At 54.9% G+C, this 19,847-nt stretch overlaps 1 protein-coding gene across 6 annotated transcripts in view; it reads right to left on the bottom strand.

Moving 5' to 3' along the window:
* The window catches only part of GRM4 (glutamate metabotropic receptor 4), a 118,339-nt gene that overhangs the window by 88,648 nt on the left and 9,844 nt on the right, over nt 1–19,847 (bottom strand). For all 6 annotated transcript variants that reach the window (XM_027604169.2, XM_027604173.2, XM_027604174.2 and 3 more), the window contains exon 2: nt 17,908–18,802. In XM_027604169.2, the coding sequence (XP_027459970.1) occupies nt 17,908–18,426 (519 nt within the window). In that variant the 5' untranslated portion in view covers nt 18,427–18,802. The remainder of the gene's footprint in view (nt 1–17,907; nt 18,803–19,847) is intronic.

Raw genomic sequence — 19,847 nt, 5'->3', positions numbered from 1 at the left:
AGATGAGGTCATTTCCCCTCCGTGGCAGCCTGGCCCCCTGCCCACCCCCTCCCTCCTCCACCACCCTAGATTGGAATCCCTGAGCTTCATTTCTGGGGCTTCGGGGGGTTTCCATCCTGAGCGGGAATAAAGTGGGAGCCACAGCCTCTCAGCCCCATGCCTGTAGTTGAGCTGAGCATGTCTCTCCAGGCCCTGGTGTCCCACGCCCACAGCATCACTGGGGCCACCTGGCTCTGCCACCCACGCTCCACCTGCCATGTCCACCTTCCCATCTGCCCTCTCAGAGAGCTCACCTGAGCACCTGTCTGTCCCAGGATAACCGGTGCAATTAGGTAGGACCCACCCACCTCCTGCTCCCCACCACCCAGCACCCAAGCCTTCACTGTCCCTTCGCCTCATGGAGAGACAGTCCACTGGAAAAGCACACAGACAGGGCCGAGGGAGCAGCCCAGAAACCACACCCTGCCAGCCGTAAAACACCATAGGGCCCCCTGATGGGGGATTACATAGCCATTACACGCCATGTTTCAAAGACTGAGGAGAGTGGAAAATGCTCCCAACTGTAGGCTTGTGGGCAAAAGCTGGCTACAGAACCACAGAGATGTTATGGTCGCAACTTCATAAATTATACACAAGAAAGGCTAGAAGGAAACACACACATGCTTCAGGTTTGTCACTCTGGATGGTGGGATGAGTGGGCAATTTTCATTTGCGTCTTCATGCTCTGCTGTTTTCTTCCAAATCTGCAATGAATGCGTTGGCTTTTATAATAGCACCAGCAGGAAGGAGTCAGGGGCCATGGGGCCACACTCATACATAGGGACCCAGGGCTGACTATCCTGTGCTCCACGGAGCCCAGGGAAGACCGACATGATGCCAGCCCACAAACCCCCTTGACACCACCCGCAGACTCCTGCACTAAAAGCGGGCGGCCTCAAAGGACCTGCCCATGACATTCAGGAGTGTGCAGGGGTGAGCACTGCGCTGGCAATCTGGTTCTAAGCCCAGCTCTGATTCTGACTAGCTATATTCACTTCTGTGGGCCTCAGTTTCTTCATGTAAAGTAGGACATCTTTGTAGGACTGTCGGTCATGTGGAATGACCAAGAAGTAACTGTGAAAGATCGTACACTATCAGTGATTGTGAGTGACCCCTGTCTCCCCGATTCCTGTTCTACTCCGGGCCCTAAGGCCCTACCACAGTTTCTGAGAAATGCTCAGAAGCTGCCAACAGCAGGTGCCTGAAAGTTCCCAAAATCATACATGCTGAATCTCAAGCTGTACAGAAAACATATGTATTTTTAATTAAACTGGAAACCCAACAATAGCTAAGGAAAAAGCCACTTCCTCCTTCAACATTGCCAAAGACCACTGTACAAATTGGAGCAAAACCCACTCATTTGATCGCTCATGAAATAGGGGAAAGTTCATTGTCAAAGCAAGTACCTGCTGCCTCAGTTCCAGCTGGCTCTGTGCCTGATTTCTTTTAGGAACAGAGATTTTCTTTTTTTTTTTTTTTCACATTGACACCTTTCTGTTAAAAATATTTTTCGACTTGGGAGGTCTGGGTGGTTCAGTCAGTTAAGCGTCTGCCTTCGGCTCTGGTCATGATCCCAGGGTCCTGGGATCGAGCCCCACATCGGGCTCCCTGCTCAGCAGGGAGTCTGCTTCTCCCTCTGCCTGCCATTCCCCCTGCTCATGCTCACACTCTCTCTCTCCCTCTCTCTTTCTCTCTCTGACAAATAAATAAAGAAAATCTTTAAAAAACATATTTTTTCAACTCATTCCTCTAGCTTCTGTGGAGACCCACAAAAGAAATAGGTGACACAGTCCCTAACTTCAGGGTCTCTCTTGGCGGGGAGGCTAGAAGGAAGGAAAGCTCTGGGACCAGCACGGACTAAGGGGAGTTGGAGCCTGTCCAGGTGAGGACTGGTGAGGGCAGGAAGGGTCCCAGAGGAGGAGGAGGTTTGAAACTGGATGTGAAGAATGGGAAAGAATAAAGAAGGTTTTCCATAAGGGAAGCCACATCTCTTTCAAAGAGAGTTTGGTGAATTATGCAAAATTAATATAATAAATATGTACAATGTGCTCCGGGTGACAAGGCTTTTCTTGCATATCACTGTGTACCTTGGGGTGGAAGAAAGAAGGCAGCTGATTCCCTGATACTTCAGAGGAAGTATTACCTGGAAAATTTACATAGAAAACAAGAACAGTTTCAAGGCCCCAAAAGGAGAGTTTTGAGGCCCTCTGGGAAGAAGTGGGAAAGCTCCTGCCTCACCACCCTCAGAAAGTATTCAGTGAAACTGGGTCTGGATGCATTGTGCAGATGGAAAAATGGAGAAGCTGACAGTCTCAGAGATTTTGTCAAGGGCCCAAGGCTGGTTAGAACAGAAGGTGGGCCCGCCCAGCAGACAGAAGTGTCTAAACCAAGGTGCAGATGGAGGGATGAGCATAATGTGCGGGCCTGGGACGGGAGTGCTCCTTGAGGAGCCAGGGAGGCGAAGGACCAGCCAAACTCCAGCCCTGAGCGGCTGCGGGACCCAAGGAGTCACTGCCCCTCCGAGCTGCATCTGTTACGTGGATACACAAGGCAGTCGTGGAGTCCAAAGACAGCAGAGTATGGGCATGAAAGTGGTTTTGCTAGGAGTAGTCACACCTGAATGATGGGGGCGGGGGGATGGGCCGGCAGACAGCTGAGCCGGGACAGCGATGGTCACCCCCACCCCCGCCAGTTCTCAGCACCTTCCCAGAGCATGTGTGGGATGGAGGCCCAGGGGCCCAGGGCCTCCTGCTCCTGCTGGACCTGCACAGAGGCCTGGGACTGCCCCCACCCTGCCCCACACAGACTCACAGTGAAGGAGGGCCCACTCACTCCTCTGGGCAGCTCCTGAGCTAAGGACTGGGGTCCCTGCTCCCCACAATCTGCTACACAAGGCTGCAGAGGCCAGGTCAGCATCAGCCATGGGGCCTCCTCCCAGCCCCTCCCGGCAGCCAGCAAAGGTGGAGACCCAGCCCCAGGGAGTCGTGGCCTCACCCCTGGCTGGCAGGAGGCCAAGATATTACAAGTACAACTGCCCCTTTGAGCCGGCACTCTGGGGATGTGCAGAGGGGTCGATGCACAAACGCAGGCTGCTCACAAACTGGCAAGGTTGGGAACCACCTAGTGTCCGTCGCAAGGAGACCGGAAGCGTGGAGGACTGTGTGGTCATACAAAGGACAAGCTCCTTCCTCGCCGCTGAACAATCCCCAAGGTCACCAAGCAGGTGCTGCAGTCATGTGAACATGAGGGAAAACAGAAGTGTGCAAGCATTCCCCTGATACACTAGTGAATGGCGCCCCCAGAGTGTGCAACACGGCAGCCCCGAGTCCAGCCCCGAGCCCTCTTTGGAAGGAAGCAGTGGCTGCCTCCGTGGTGGGGCTGGGGTATGTCCTTGGCTTCCTTCGAATGCCTGTGAGAATGTATGATGCACTTCAAAAATAATACTATAGGCTTAGGGGACTCCAGGGCCCCTGGATAAAAGGCACATTCAGGAGAGAGAAGCATCTTTAAAGGAGACCCTCTCAGGCCCCTCCACATACAACCCCTCTCTCTGCCTCCCACCCCTACCCCTCCACACACATCTTCCTCTCCCCCCACCTCTCAAAATGCTTGAGAAAGAAGCCAGGACTCAAGGCCAGGAAGGCCCAGGACAGAGGCTGGGGGCTTCCCTGCCTGATGCTGGCGGTGAGCGGAGAGGTGCTGGTCCAGGCTGACTGGCCAGGGCCAGAACGAGGCCTAGGTGGGCGTGGGGGAGGGCAGGCAGGCGAGGGGGCTACTCTCCCTTCATCGAGGCTTGTTGTACTTTCCTAATTGATTTTGTGTCTATGTCCCCGGGATACTTAGGACCATCTTAGAAACCACTTAAGCAATTTAAAATAAGCAAAGTACTTAGAAGGCACTTAACGTTTCCTCACACTTCAGGCTTCCCATAAACCCCCTTCCAGCTGCCACCTGAGGCCTCAGTCAGAGCGACCACTGCCAGGAGGTCGGCGCCCATGTCAAGCCCCGGGTCCTACCGTGTCACCCAGAGCCTCAGCAGTGCCCGGAGCGAGACAGCCGACCTCCACACAAGCACCAGGCTCTCCCTCTCGCCACCAGGCCTTCGGACTCCTGGTCCCTCTGCCTGGAAGGCGCCCCCTGCTGGCCAGCACAGCCCCCTACCCAGTTCCCTGTATCCTGGCTATTGGGCTAAGTGCCCTCCTACAGGAAATCCTTTCTGATACCCCCTACCAGGCTGGTGAAGGGCACCTCATCCACCCCATGAAAGCCCTCATCTCATTTTCATGAAATTACTGACCCCTTGACTCACGAAGTCAGGGGCCTTGACCCATACACCGGGTTTCTAAAGCATGGTCTGCACAAAGCAGAGGTCCGTCATGTTTGCTGAGTAAAACAATGAAGCCAAGCCTGACTTCACAGATGGAGTCAAGAAGGTATGACCCTCCCCTGGATGACACAAGAGCCTAGTCAGGCTATGGCAACCCTGGGCACATCACAGGCCTCAAAACATCAAGCTGATCCCCGGGGAGGCAAGGGCCAACCCTGACTGAGTCCTCACCATTTATCATTATCCCCATTTTATAGAGGAGGACACCCACGCTCAGAGAGATCCAGCAACTCACCCAAAGTTGCACAGCAAGTGAGTGGCAGACCCAAGCGAGGCACCTCCAAATGCAGGTCCACAAAGCCCCCAGGAGCTTGGTGAAATAAGACTTCACACCCTGAGAGTCCTCTTAGCAGGGCTGTGTAGGCCCAGGCACCTGGTGAAAATTGTGTTTTAGTAAGCCCCAGGAGGTTCCAATGGGGAGGCAGGTTTGGAAATCAGCGCCCTTGCATACAATGTAGAGAACAGCCTGGCAGCCTCTGGGAAAGTTCAGGAGGCTTATTCTCCATGAGTCTGCAATTCCGCTCCTGGGTATGACCCACAAGAAACTCTCCCAAGAACACAAAGACAGACTGGCAAGGATGGTTGTGCAACACTGTTGGTGGAACCAGGAAGATCATCAGGGAACTTGGCCAGGTGCCCACAGCAAATGAACAAGTAAATGCACAGGGCACTGTTCCGGCGGGGAACTGCATGGCCAAGAAAAGGAACCAGGCCACCAAGGAGCAACGTGATACCGAGCAAACCCAGCAAGCCACAGGACATGCAAGACGATCACATTTTCAGCAAGCATAAAACATGCAAAACAAAACTATGTTTAAGTGCACAGTAATTAAAAGACTTAGAAGCAATCCAAACAGGGGCACCTGGGTGGCTCAGTCGGTTAAGCTTGAGTCGAGATCCCAGGGTCCTGGGATCGAGCCCGACATCGGGCTCCTTGCTCAGCAGGGAGCCTGCTTCTCCCTCTGCCTGCCGCTCCCCCTGCTTGTGCTCTCTGACAAATAAATAAAATCTTAAAAAATAAAAAAGAAATAATCCATACAGGACAGGGCAGTGGCTGCCTGAGGAGGAAGCAGAGGAGGGGCTCACAGAGGTACACGCAGGGCCTCTGATGACCTTTGGCATGTTTTCATTCTCAAAATGAAAACAAATGTTGATACTATTAGGGCAAAACATCAATATTTGACCCAGCCAGGTGGTGGGCACAGGGTAGTTTATTAGGCTCTATAATTCTCCATACGCTTGAAATTTGGGGGTAATAAAATTCATGATGCCTTGTGAGAGAGAGGAACCCCTTTCCTGTCAGGCCCACATGGGAGATGCCACTCATCTTGGATAAAAGGCTCCTTTGTGAAAGCTTTGTGCACCCCATTTCCCCCATTCCCCCTCAGAACAGACCTGATCCCGGAAGCCACGCCTCCCGCACACACCGAGGGGCGGGGCCCAGTCCTAACCCTCAAATGTCTCCCCTGAGGGGGGAGGGAGGGCTGTCTTCCACCCAAAGTCCTTCCTAAGGGTCTAGCCTCGCCCCTCTCCATTCTGCTATCACGGGAGGGGGGAGAGGGGCACACTGGATCCCCTGACAGCTCTCAGGACCTGAACTCAGAGGGCAGGAGGCAACTGCACTGAACACAAACATCCACAGTCCTGACCCTGACTGAGGTTAATGCTGCCGGGTCTCCCCCCAGGCCTCCCCCAAAAGCCCCTGGGGGGAGGGATGGAGAATGAGGTAAGTGCTGTCTCTCTACCCCGCAGCCCTGGCCAGAGACACCAGAGGACCATTAGGGCCCCTCGCGGGGGGTGGTGCTCAGTGGGCTCCTCCAGCATACTTCAGCCTTAATGAGTTTTAAATTCCTCCTAGGCCCCTGGGGATGGCTGGGGAGCAGGCAGCCAGGCTTGGTCCCACCTGCACTGCGCCTGCGCTTCCTGCCTCCCGCGTCATCCTGGGACACCTCTCAGTGAGCCCCAGGAAAAACTAAAGCCTGGGGAGGACTAGGTCCGGGAGTGAGAGAGTGAAAGAAGGGAGCAGGGAGAAGAATCCAGCCTCCCGCTCCTGTGTGCGCACGCTTCCCCGCAGTTACTGTTTCCTGAGCACCTACTACACACGAGGCGCTGTGCCAGTCACTTTGCCTTGTTCCATTTCATGCTCACAACCGTCCTCCCCATTTTACAGATCGGCAAGTGGGCCCAAAGAGCTCACAGGACCTGCCCCAGGCCCCACGGCCGGGAGGGGCAGAGCCAGGATGTGCCCTTTTTGAAACAGCATCACATCCCAGTGACTGAGCCGGCCTCCCCACCACCCTGGGCCTCGCGCAGAGCCTGCCCACGGCCACCCCACAGGCGAGGAGAGCAGAGCCCGGAGCCGCAGCTGCCCACAGCCAGGCCACATTTTCAATCAAGGGGAAATTTCTGGAACTATGTGGGGGGGGGCCACAATCTGAGTAGGGAAGGGGGGTCTGGAGGGGTCAGGTGCCCAACAGGGAGCGCTCAGTCCCGAGATGCAGATGGCCATAATCAAGGGGTGAGGCAGGCAGGTGGCCAGAGTGGCCGTGAGGCTGGGCACACCTGTGCAGGACCAGGTGAGCTTGGGGGCCACTCCTACCTCTTGGCCTTAACCATGGATGAGGCCCCCACATGCTCCAGAGAGTGGCCCAGGCAGAGCCAGAGAAGGTATAGGGGCCAGGAAAGAGAGAGATGTGGGGAGAATAGGAGAGGGAAGCTGAGAAAGCCAGAGTCCCACAGAATGAGGCAGGGGCTGGGGACCAAGGGTGGCCCTGCCTCCCTGCCCCCAACACAGCTCCGCGGTACCACTCTGCCCCACAACCCCAGAGCCCGGAGGCTGGAGCCTGCATCTCATCACCTTGCCCCAGCCCAGGCCTCTGAGCCAAGTGGCAAGCATAAAGGTCAATTGGAATATAAAGTAGAATTTGCCTTCTTTTCATTTCCAACATGTCTGGGTCATAAAAATGCTAGTTTAATAAATTGGGAGGAAAACGAAAAGCACACAGCTCATTCAGGGTTCGGCAGGGGGAGGTACCGTGAGCGAAACTCCTCAGACAGTGTAGGCCCCACCCCTGCCGCAGGCGTAGCTCCCTCACACGGTTCCACACCTGGTGGAACTCCCTGGCACTGACAGACCGGGCCTGGCACTGGGGGGAAAGGGACGACCAAGAGGGTTCCAGCCTGATCCTGCCCTCGACAAGCCCATGGACTTGAGGGAGACCCACAAGAGCCACACAAAGGGCCCCATGTGCCCCAGGATCACCTCCGTCCTGGAAGGCTCAGGAAAGTCTTGGATTTTGAGTCAGCGTTTTAAAGGAGTCTGACTCTGCCCATCAGACGTCAAGAGGGTCATTCCAGGAGGAGCACACAGCCAGGAAAATCCCCGACGCAGGTTTTGGAAAGCACAACACAGGCTCAGAGAACATGCAGAGTTGAGGCAGGAGGGACTCCCCTGGAGAGACGACCAGAAAGGTCACGGGGGCCATGGCAATCCTGTGGCAACCTGACCACTGGGGAGTAAGCTCAGCGCTCCTTCCGCAGGAGAGGCCACGGGGTAGAGGAGTGGGGTCAGCCCGCCTGATCCAATGCCCTCGTTCCTCCCAAGGTCACACAGTGAGTTGGCAGCAGAGCCAGACCCAGAAGGCAGGTCCCTGAGCTATGGGAGGCCTCAGTGATAAGAGGCCCCACAGCCCTCCCCTGAGTGGGGAGCCAGAGATCACACCAGCATCCCCCACACCTCACAGTGAGGGTCAGGAGAGCCCCAGGACCATCACACTGAGGACACTCAGATACACTCACCAGTCATCCCTCTGCCAGAAGCCGGCGATCCGCCCCTCGGCATTGCCCAGCTCCCCAGCCAGCATGGCTCAGACCCCACACCCCCCCCTTGAGCCCCCTCTTGGATGCTCTGTCAGCAGATGAGGACTAACATCCCCGAGCCCTACTGAGCACCCACCACACCACCAGCTCCTCACTACATTATTCCACATCCTCACCCTGAAAGGTACATGTGATTCTGCCCATTTCACAGATGAGATGAGCGAGGTCCAGAGAGGCGGAGTGACCTGGGGCCAAGATCTGAGCTACCTACTCCTGGCTGCCCGCCACAACCAGGCACTCGGCCGCCATCTACAGCCTACATGCTAGGTTCTGCCCCGAGCACTTGCAATGCATTCATGTAATCTTCCCCGTGCTCTGTGACGTGGGTTTCGGCATTTCGCAGATAAGGAAACTGAGGCACAGAGAGGTGCCCCCCCCAGGTAATAAATGGCAGAGCAGGGGTTTGAAACCAGGCCACCTGGCCCCGGAGCCCATGCCTTCACCACTGCATCCTGCTGCCTCCTGGTCTGGCTGGCCCTGCCTTGTTCCTGTCTCCAGCTCTCCTTCCTCAGGCTGGGGTGGGGGGTGGGGTGGAAAGGGGACAGTGCGGGCATGGGTGGGAGGAGGCAGCAGGATGGGAGCCCAGGGAAAGAATGAGCTCTCGCTCAGGCTCTGCCCTTGTAGATCCTCCCGCATCGCCTCTGTGGCTCCACAAGGACAGTGCAGGGACCAATTGCCTATTTTATAGGTAGGGAAACTGAGGTCCTAAGAGGCCCAGGGATTGCCCAAGGCCATCAGACTCCTGCTGATCCCCCTCCCACAACATGCTTTGCAGTAATAAGGATCAGGATGTGGGTTTTGGAACCCCCTTGGTCCCCCCTCCCTGTCCCTAGGACTGTCTTGGTCCTCCCTCTTGAGTTCCTAGGTCAATAACTAGGCAAAGTCCTGCCCCAGGGCCTTTGTACTTGCTGTTCCCTCTATGTAGAACACTCTTCCTCCAGATATCCATAGGGCAACCCCCTCCCTTACTCTATTCGAGCTTCTGCACAAATGTCCCCTCTTCAGGAAAGCCACCCCCAACCATGCCATCTAAATTGGTCCCCCTCTCCCTCACCTCTCTAGTGACCTCCCTGCTTCATTCTGCAGGGAACTGCCCCTCCCCGTGAGATATTTATCTGTTTTACCTGTTCACTGCCTGCCTTCCCTCTCAAATATGGAAGCCCACCAGGGCTAGGCCTTACTCCATTTTGTGTCCTGCTTTATAAGGTTGCTTAGAGCGGTAGTTCTTCACCTGGGCTGCACGTGGGTATCACCTGGGGAACCCAAGCCCCATCTCAGACCAATTAATCTGAATTCCTGGGGTGGGGCTCAGATCCTAGGATTTTTTTAAAACTCCCCAGGTGATTTCAGTGTCCGGCCAGATGGAGAACACTGTTCTGGAGGTGCTGGGCACAGAGGAGATGTTCAATACTGAGTCAGGGAGTGAATGACTGAGTGAGTGAATTAATTTTTAGAGATGGGCAAGCCGAGGTCCAGACAGGAGAGCCAGATGCCAGCAGTCGTGAATTTGAGCATCCCCAGGTTCAGTCCCACCTCAGCCCCTCCGCAAAGCCCCACACCTCGCCCAGGGACCCTGTCAGCTCCTACCTGGATTCCAGGAGACCCCAGGCCTCCCTCACGTGCATTTCTGGGAAGTCGCCCTGGAGGCCCCTCTCCCTCCTTTTAGTTTCACAGTAAGGAGCCTGTTTGCCAGTCCAGTCGCCAGAGCAGAATCCCACCTTCCACCCCCAAACCTCCTGTGTTCAGAGCTGGTCTGCAAGCCCGGGGGCGGGGGGGGGGGGGGGCCCCGGGGAGGCGGCAGGCTTGAGAAGGCTGTAGGATGGGCAGGGTGCCCCCTGGGGAAGCCAGGTGGAGGCAGGGGGAATACTAGACTGACTCAGAGCACCTGGGTCCGGTGGTCAACCAAGCCTCCCGGCAGGTGTCCAAACACACGCCTGGCCTTCAGGTCTCATCAGCCCCCTGGAGGCTGAGGAATTCAACGCTCTAGTAAACTCCCCTGGGGGACTGTGATAAGCAGCCGGGCTTGAGAACCACTGAAGCCACACAGCCGCTACCCCAGCAGCCCTACCCACCCGTCCTCCTACCACCTGTGTCCCCAGCATCCTACTGTATGGCGGGGGTACCCCTGAACCCCTCCACCATGGGCAACGTCCAGGTGGTTTGGACAGAACTCAGAGGGCACAGAGAGAATGGGCAGAGAAGTAGTCGCAGGGGTGGGGGGCTCTGAGCCTCCCCCTTGGGGCTGCAGCTGCTTCCCGGTGCCAAGTGTCCCCTGCCCCCACCTCCCTCCCCTCTCTGTGCAGGCTCCAACCTGACCCTTATGTCTTGAGGTCCCCCTTCCGGGACGCTTACTACAGAGGGACACCCAGGGCTTGGGGGAAAGAGGGATGCAGTAAAAGCAAGGGCTATGTGCTCCCCACCTGAGGAAGCAGCCCCTGATAGTCACCCTCAGCAAGCCCCACTGCCCACTCCTCCCCCACCCCTCCAGTGGCCCAGCACCTCACAAACACTAACATCTATCAAAACCCTTCCAGTAGGGGTGCCTGGGTGGCTCAGCCATTAAGCGTCTGCCTTTGGCTCAGGTCATGATCCCAGGGTCCTGGGATCGAGCCCCACGTTGGGTTCCCTTCTCCCTCTCCCACTCCCCTGCTTCTGTTCCCTCTCTCGCTGTGTCTGTCTCTGTCAAATAAATAAATAAAATCTTAAAAAAAAAAAAAAAAACCTTCAGGTAACACCAGCATCCCCCTAAGCACCTACTAAGGGCTTTGTACACTTTAGTACCTCTGCCAGGTGAATACTAGCATGCCCGTGAGTAAACTGAGGCTCAGAAAGGCCCCACAGTGAGGATCAAGCCAGGTCTAAAACCCAAGTCTATCTGATGGCCAAGAGATAGGAGCGCAGACTGGCAAAATGGGTGGCTTCGGGGCCAGACAGCCTGGGTTTGTATTCCGGCTCCACCACACCAGCTGTGTGACCTGGGGCAAGTTGCTTAGCTTCTCTGGGCCTCAGTTCTCCATCTGTACAACGGGGATAACAACTGTACCCCCGGGGGTTGCTGTGAGGATCAGGACGAGCCCTGGCACAGGATATGGGTTATGTAAATGTTGTGATGACTCCACCTCAGACACCTCCTCTGGAGGGTCCCTCATTCACCCCCAAACATTTATTGTGGAAGCTTTTTAGGACAAATCTCTAGTAACAGACTCAAATGGTACAGGGTTAGATACCCTCCAACAGGGAACAAAGCTTTAGGTGAAAGGAATTCTGTAGGTCAGGGAAGAGCTGGAGGTGCTTGGGGGTTGGAAATACATCCAAGGGGCCCTGGGGTCACCAAAGTGGTGGGCACTGGTGGGCACTGGCTTGACCCAGTGGTAAGACGGGCCCAGGCTACACGCATCCCCACAACCAGGGGCTTATGCAGGGCTCTGCAGACCACGACGACCCTGATGATATCCCAGAGTTTGGAGGGACATGGGGGTCCTGCCGGTGCTGCTGAGAGTCTAGCAGCGTCAGCCACTGTCCTCTGTCTCATCTGCTCAGTTCCCAGACGGCAGCAGCTCAAGAGCAGCCCGACACCTGGCCGGCTCAGTTGGTAGAACACGTGACTCTCGAGTTCAGGGTTGTGAGTTCCAACCCCACGCTGAGAATTACTTAAAAGTAGAGATTACATAAAAAATAAAATCTTTGGGGCACCTGGGTGGCTCAGTCATTAAGCGGCTGCCTTCGGCTCAGGTCATGATCCCAGGGTCCTAGGATCAAGCCCCGCATCGGGCTCCCTGCTCCGCGGGAAGCCTGCTTCTCCCTCTCCTGCTACCTCTTCATGTGCACTTGCTTAGCGTCTCTGGGCCTCAGTTCTCCATTTGTACAATGGGGATAACAACTGTACCCCCGGGGGTTGCTGTGAGGATCAAGACGAGCCCTGGCACAGGACTTTATTTATGGGCACCGAAATTTAAATCCCACGTGATTTTCCTGTGTCGTGACATATGATTCTTTTGATTTTTTTCTTCAAGCACTTAAAATACCAATACTATTCTTAGCTCATGGGTCACACAAAAACGGGTGGTGGGCCAGATTTGACTCTTGAGCTGTAGTTTGCTAACCCCTAGTCTAGAGGGGGAAGCCAACAACAAACAGGAAAACGAGGAACTATGGACAGGAGTACAAACTGTGATGAGTGCCATAAAAGGAAAGATGGAGAAACAAGACAGAATAATTGGGGGGAGGGCTTCCCTGAAGGGAGTCCATTTTTTTTTAAAGATTTTATTTATTTATTTGTCAGAGAGAGAGAGAGAGAGAGAGAGCACGAGCAGGGGGAGTGGCAGGCAGAGGGAGAGGGAAAAGAAGGCTCCCGCTGAGCAAGGAGCCCCACGTGGGACTCGATCCCAGGACAATGGGATCATGACCTAAGCTGAAGGCAGCCACTTAAGGCGTCCCAAGGGAGTCCATTTAAGCTTAAGGTTGAATAAGAAGGATCTAGCTTCATAGAGTCAAGGGAGAACATTCCATATAGAGGGGACAGCAGGTGCAAAGGCCCTGTGGTAGGGAAAATAGTGTCATCAAGGACCACAAGGAAAATGGTATGGGTGTGTGGAGTATACCCAAGAGAGACAAAAGGTGTGGCCAGGGTGCCAGGTAGCACAGAGCCTCTCAGAGAGGCAGGGGTTTGGAAGTTTGCATTTTGATCTAAAACCAATGAAAGGTATAATAGGGGTGAGTAGATTCGATCTGGCTTTTAGAAAGATCTCTGTGGCCCCTGAGCAAAGGTTTGGCTGTGGAGGGGCCCAAATCAGGGAGAAGAAGAGAAGTTTCCTGCAATGGTCTCAGGGAGAGGCCCCAGGGGTGGGAAGGTAGGGGTGTCACATCCAGGACACGTTCTGAAAGGAAAGCCTTATAGGGTTTGCTGACAGTAGAAAAAGGGTGGTCAAAGCTGTCACCAAGTTTTTTGGCCTGGGCGCTGGAAGGATGAAGCTGTTTTCAAGGGAGAGGGGCAAGCTGTTGGGAGGGTGGATGGACTCTCTCAAAAGTTCCTCCTGGTTGTGCAGTGAAAACAGTCTGAAGACACAAAGCCACATCCTCAACAGAACATCTTATGTTATCTAAGCCACAAAGTTTCCCCCAGAGTCCTGGGCCAGGCGCTGAAGAGTAGGATGAGCCAAGCACCAGGCAGGCAGCTTTCTCCAGAAGCAAGCCACAAACCTTTACAGCACTCACAGCCCCACGTGGGTCAAGAGCATCACACTGCCAGGCAGGGAGGCGTGGGAGGGGGGGTACACAGAAGGGATAATATGGCTCAGCAGCGCCCCTGGCCCAGCCTCTCCTAGGAAACTGGGGCACCTGCCCATCTCCACCCTCCCCCCAACCCCTGCTCACTGGTGTCCCCTCCGCCCCCTCTTTCGCCTGCCCCCTTCTACCTTCCCTCCACTGCACCCCACTCCTTCCTCCCATGCCCCACTGTGTGACAGCGAGACATAGCTCGTTCTCTGAAAGTTAGGTTGGCTGCTCGGTCTGCAGGAAGACATGAGAGACCCAGCAGATGGTGGGGCCTCTCCAGGATCAGCCTCAAAGGTCACCGTCTGTCACTGCCCACCCGCTCCAGCCTCTTCCACATCAATGGAGTCTCTCATGCTGATTTCAGGCCCCGCGACAAGCTGTGCAGTGACATTTCCTGCGGGCTGACTGTGTGCCAGGCACTGTGCTAGGCCTGCTCTGGACATTAACTCTTAATTCTCCCACCTGGCCTACGAGACCGTTCTCATCCCCATTTTACACATGAGGAAACAGAGGCACAAACAGGAGAAACCATTAGCCACAGTGGCAAAGACTATCTGGGCCCAGCATCCAGATTCTTAACCACCATGCTGGATAGCCAACCCCCCTTCTTCAAGCCTCAGCTTTTCTGTCTGCTGCAAATGAATGAGGGACTCAATGCAATGATTTCTGAATCCTTCTCGCTCTTACAAGTCTGGGATTTGAAAACCGCTTCCTTCCAAGGCACTTGATATATTCTTTCTCCCTGCAGCAATGGCTGCTCTCGGGAAAAGATCTTATTGGCTTATTCACGCTGTGGTGTAAATGACCTATAGGGTGAACGGAGGTGAGGGAAGTCCGGTGGAAAGAAGACTCAAACCCAGACCGAACTGGCTCCAGAACCTGGGCTGTCCCAACATAGTATTGCGCAGGCCACATCGTCAGCCTTTAGGATCTCTTCCAAAATGTATTCTTTACACCCATCGATATTCCCCGTCCCAGGAAGAGAGAGCCAACGTGAAGATGAAGGAAGGGGATGGGAACAGGAAGTAAGGGATATAAGCCGTCAAGTCAGACTCACGACTGCCCAGAGTCAGGGCTTCTGGTCCCCATGAAGGCCTGGGTCCCACTTCCCAACCCAGTTTATTTGGATAGACATTCTGGAAGGAGTCAGGCCTGGGAGCAGGGGACCTGACTTCCAGCCCTGCCCTGACACTTAATCGGGGCTCAGATTCCACATCTGTATGATGGGGAGTTGGCCCCTTCCAGTTTTGAGTCTTGCTCACAACCTGACCCCGACAGCACCCCGTTAGCTTTCGCCAGGGAGGAAATCACGTCTTGTACCCCCAAGCCCAGAGCTCCTTTCTGAGCTGCACACAGGAAATTCACCTTTTGGAGGAAGGGGAGCTATAATCAGAGCCTCAGGTGGAAGCTCCCAGCAGGCCCCCACTTATTGGCCGTGGCAGAGCGGGGCTGGGGCCGCAGCGGTGCCGTTTGACAGAGATACATGACACAGCAGCTGCCCCGGCCTGGGCATCCCTCCCTCATGCTCTCCAGCCAGGGGCTCCTGCTCCTGACTCCCCCACCCCACCACCACCACCACCAAAGTTCAACATTTTTGCCTCTATAAATGGCTTTTAAGTTTCTCACCCAGCCTCTCATTTCTATCAGTTTAATTATTGAGGAGGCTTCTTGTCGCCAGCCTGGAACATTAACGCTGTTAAAAGGAACCCAGGGAATGCAGACCACAGATGACTGGCTCCCTCTGGCTCTCTCCCCATCTCCCCTGCCCTGCCCTTCCCTTTCCAGCATGCCCCCCTCTGTCCCCCATTCCTTTTCTCCTCCCCAGGCCTCTACCTCCCAGTCCCATCTCGCTTTCTATGCAGCCAGGGAGACTCCTGACCCCCTGCCCCATCCCCCTCATCTCTCTGCAATTTGAGGAGGCGCAGATGAAACTGAGGCCTCGGCCATGTTCCTAGGTGACCAGATGGGCAGGGATAAAGGAACACCTGGGAGCCCCTAGGCTGGTGAGGCACCCTCACCCCACCAGAGACCTTTCCCCAACCAGAGAGGGACTAGAAGTCACAGTGCACTCCCATGTGGGGTCACTGGATGCCTCACCCCAAAATAGCCACATTTCCAAGAACATGCTTTAATCCTAACGCTCACGGGTCTTATTCTTGGAGCCTTTACCCTGTGTTGTGACATCTCTCCACTCCTCTGAGCCTCTCCACCTCCCTATGAAGTGGGTACTGGCTCGCCCCTGGGAGATGGCGGGGGGGGGGGTCACTCACTGAGGTCACAGCCACAAGGGCCCCATCAGGCTGTCTTCTGAAACACCCAGAGTCACCAAAAGCGTTTAATAAAAAGCTCCAATAAGGAAACTCTTGGCCTTTTCTAAGACAGGGGTCTAGGCCCCACCCAGACAGACTGACAAGGAGTCTGGGGCTCATCCCCTCTGCTGATGGCCCCAGGTGGCCTCACCTCTCAGGCCTGGGGCAGGTGGGCTGAAGCGATGACTCAGCTAGCCTAAGCCACTGCCAGGCCAGGGCCTGGGCATCTGAGCCCTGCTTCCTCCTCCCCTCTGGGTCTCCACTCCTCAATGCAAAACAGTGCAGGTGGGAGACCTGAACCAGGCTACCCATTCCCAAACCATCTACGAGGAATGACGTCTGGCAGCACAGCCCCATAGGAGTTGTTCAGATTGTCTACTGCAAGGGCAAGTTTTCCTTCAAGCCTTCTGTTTCATCTTAATTTGGCATTCTTCATAATACATCCATTTGCTTGAAAATTAAGATTGTATTTCCATCTGGATCATCACGTAAAACCAACACTCCAGGAAGAAGGCCCATAGGTGAGGACCACATGGCACATGACCCAGGAAAGTTCCAACACCCACCCCATGCTGTGACAGGACAACTCTAACTCCCTTTCTTTCCCACCCACCCCCACCCCCCTGCCCAACTTGATGGCCTTCTACACCATTCATCCCCACTTCTACCCAGGCCCCTAGAAATGCCCCCCAAGTACTATGTATCATGGGACTGGGCAAATGGGCTCTAGAAAGGTTCCAGCCTCAGCACTTCCCACTCTGCATGGGCCCAGACAGCCTCTCTCAGCCCACTGCGCCTAATTCTGGAGACTTTGAGGAGGGAAGGGGCCACCTCCAGAGGCTGAGAACCTGACACCAGGGTGAAGGAGGGACCCAGCGGCTTCCTCTGTGCATTCCTTCCTCCTCCTCCAGCATATTCTACCCCCTCCTCACACACACACACATACACACACACACACACACACACCTACCCCTTATACACACACACACATGCACACAAGCACAAGCACACACAAACAGAGCAAACAAGGCAGGCTCCAAGAGAAGAGCGGCTCATAATTATTGGTAAAATGCTTGTAATGTTTTTCTCTCTACCCGGTAGCTTTCAGTTGTTTTAGCAGCTTAGCGAAGCACTTGGCTTCAATTGAATTGCAAATCAGCAGCTCTTGCCCCAGGAAGAGAGGATGGGAGGTAGCAGGGAGGGGGTGGGGAAGGATTCCAGAAGGAAAGGGAGAAAGGTGTGCAAGAAAGAAGGGCAGAAGGAAGGAAATGAGCAAGGGAAGCTTGGTTCCAGTCACGGAGCAAGAGAAACAGAGACTGCCTGCTCCTGCCAGACCCTTTCCCTGTCCTTGTCCATCCTCTGCAGGTGCTGTAGCCCAATGCCCCCTCCAAAAAATCAAGACATTTTATAAGCATAATCTTGGGGTAGAGTGGGAGGGCCACACTGGGCTTTCTCAACTACTAGAAGAAAAACATATCTTTCTTGAGAATTGCAATTATTTGAAAACAATGTCAAAACAAAAGTCTGGCTTTATGTCTCTGGCAATCTCCAACATTCGTATTTCCATTCTGCCTATCTATCTCTTCGACTCTGTTTCGCTTTCTGTCTACCTGTATTTCTATGTATCCATCTGTCTGTCTTTTTACATATCTGTCCACCTATCTCCTCCTCCCTTCTGTTGTTTTCCAGCACTTCCTTTTCCTCTCTTGGTTCAGAATTCCCCACAGAGCAGCTCAGTTGATCAAGAAGCTCCAGGCGGTGGAGCTGTTTCAGCACCATGGTCAGCACCAAGGAGCTGGGGCCCTCCTCACACCTTCACTCTGCTGAACCTAAGCTCTGACCACAGGACTGCCCCCAAATTCTCAGATACTGCTCCGGGGCGGGGGGGGGGACTCTCTTCCTCTTCCTCAGAGTCCAGGAGGGAAGAGGAGAAAGAAACTAGCCAGGCCCAGCACCCTGGGTGTGGAGGACTGGGGCTGTCGGAAGACCACCTCTGGGGCCAACCAGCCAGGCACTAACCTTGAAGAGGCGAAGGATGTTGGCCACCATGATGGAGACTGAGCTCCCCGAGGCACCGATGACACCCACCACACGTTCAGGTTTGGTGATGATGGGTGGGCCGCCACTGCCACAACGGACCTCCGTGCCATCCTTCTCGATGAGCGCCTGCACAAAGGTCAGCGACTGCTCGAGGGCATGGGTGTCCCTTGAGCAGGTGTCCAGAATGCGGGCGCCCAGCGTGATGTTGGGCAGCAGGTCCGGGTCATTGTTGATGCGATCCAGGGCAAAGAGCATGGCCTCCAGCCGGTGGATGCCTTTCTCCTTCTTAAGTTCTCCGCAGGCCTTGCCCTCCGAGCCCCGGCCGTGCACTGGGAACAGGCCACCCAGTGTGATGTCCCCATCTATGCGGATGGAATTCATGTGGGGGTGGCCCTTGGGCTTCCCCAGGGAGAAAGGAACCCAGGGGCCATAAAGGCTAAGGAGCAGGCAAAGAGGCAGCCGGGCCCACCACCAGCCCCAGCCTGTCTTCCCAGGCATCTCGGAAATCCCTAGAGACCCATGAACGGCAGGCCCCACTCCTAGCCTTGGCAGGCCCCTGGCCCCACAGCCTGGGTGAGCATGGGTGGGTCAGCTCCCACAAGTCTCTCCAGGGCAGCTTCAGCAGCAGGGTGGCTGAGGGCGGCCAACGGGGTAACCCATGCTGGTGCTCCTCGCCACTCAGGCAGTGCTCAGTTGCCGACACGGGCCATGCTCCCAGGCAGCCGGGAGCAGCCAGGGAGAAGCAAAGCGCTAGTCTTGGTCCCCACGTCCTGCAGGCCTGTTCTTGATGGAGGAGTGTGAAAAGAGAGTGCTCCTAGCTTGACGTATCTTGGCATCAAGGAGAAAACAGCTCCAATGCTCTCCTCCTACCAACCTTAGAAGGGAGAGAGAGAGAGAGAGAGAGAGAGAGAATCAAACAGAAGCCCAAAGAAGACATTAGCTATTCTGATCTCTCATCAGGAGCCTGAGAGAAGGAGATGCTTGGAGGTTATCGCCACAGGCTCCACAAATCTGAACTTGGTTTTCTCCCAGCTGCTGCTCAACTTTGGTTCAAGTGGGAGAGCCTGAGGCAGAAATTAGGTCATGTTCGAAGATTTCACAAGGTCTGTACCCACTGCCGTCAGAAATCCAGGCGTCAGAGAGCACACTCCCCAGGAACAGCCTGGAACTGACTTGGGAGGAAGAGGGGTCTTCCTCAACACTCACCCACATGAAGGAGTAGCAAGAAACCAGTTCCACAGGGTCCGACCCCATTTTAGAGATAAGGAAACTGAGGCCCAGAGCAAGAGAGCATTTTGCCCAAGTCACACAGGTAGTGAGAAGCAAAACACGACGCGGAACCCAGCTCCCCGCTCTAGAACGAGAGACACTTAGGCTCCTTGGGGACTCAGGAATAAGGAAAGCCTGCAAGGCCCCCTGCAGAAGAAACGAAGCTGGGAGCTGTTCACGCTGAGAGTGAGCAGCCAGGGAGAAGCTGGGGCTGTCCGGGTTCAGAATCCTCCTCCTGAATCAGGCAATGAAATTTCACATTTCCACCCCAGCTGCCCAGCCACCCCGGAACAGAGGGTAACCCCAGGGGCTCCAAGCTCAAGAAGGCAAACCTCCTTTTCATTTGCTTGGCCTCCTTCCCCGCCATCTTTCTCATAGTCTTTCTCTCTCAATTTCTCCACTGCTCCTCCTCTCTCCCCCACTTCCTCCCTCTGAGAGTGGGGCTCAGGTTACGGCCTGAGCTACTGCACATTATTATGATCATTGTCATTATTATTGTTGTTGTGATTAAATATTTATCTGCAAGGGTAGAGGAGAGAACACCAGCTCTTCCTCATTCTCACTGCTAATTTGGGCTAATTTCCCCTGGGGTTCCTTCCCTTGCCCCAGCCTCCCGCTCGAAGCTAGCAGCAACCTCCCTCCCCTCAACT

The sequence above is a fragment of the Zalophus californianus genome, chromosome 7 (genome assembly GCF_009762305.2).
Source record: "Zalophus californianus isolate mZalCal1 chromosome 7, mZalCal1.pri.v2, whole genome shotgun sequence".
NCBI classification, from domain to species: domain Eukaryota; kingdom Metazoa; phylum Chordata; class Mammalia; order Carnivora; family Otariidae; genus Zalophus; species Zalophus californianus.
Note: the sequence above shows the minus strand (reverse complement) of the source record. Positions and strands in the feature narration are given on the sequence as shown.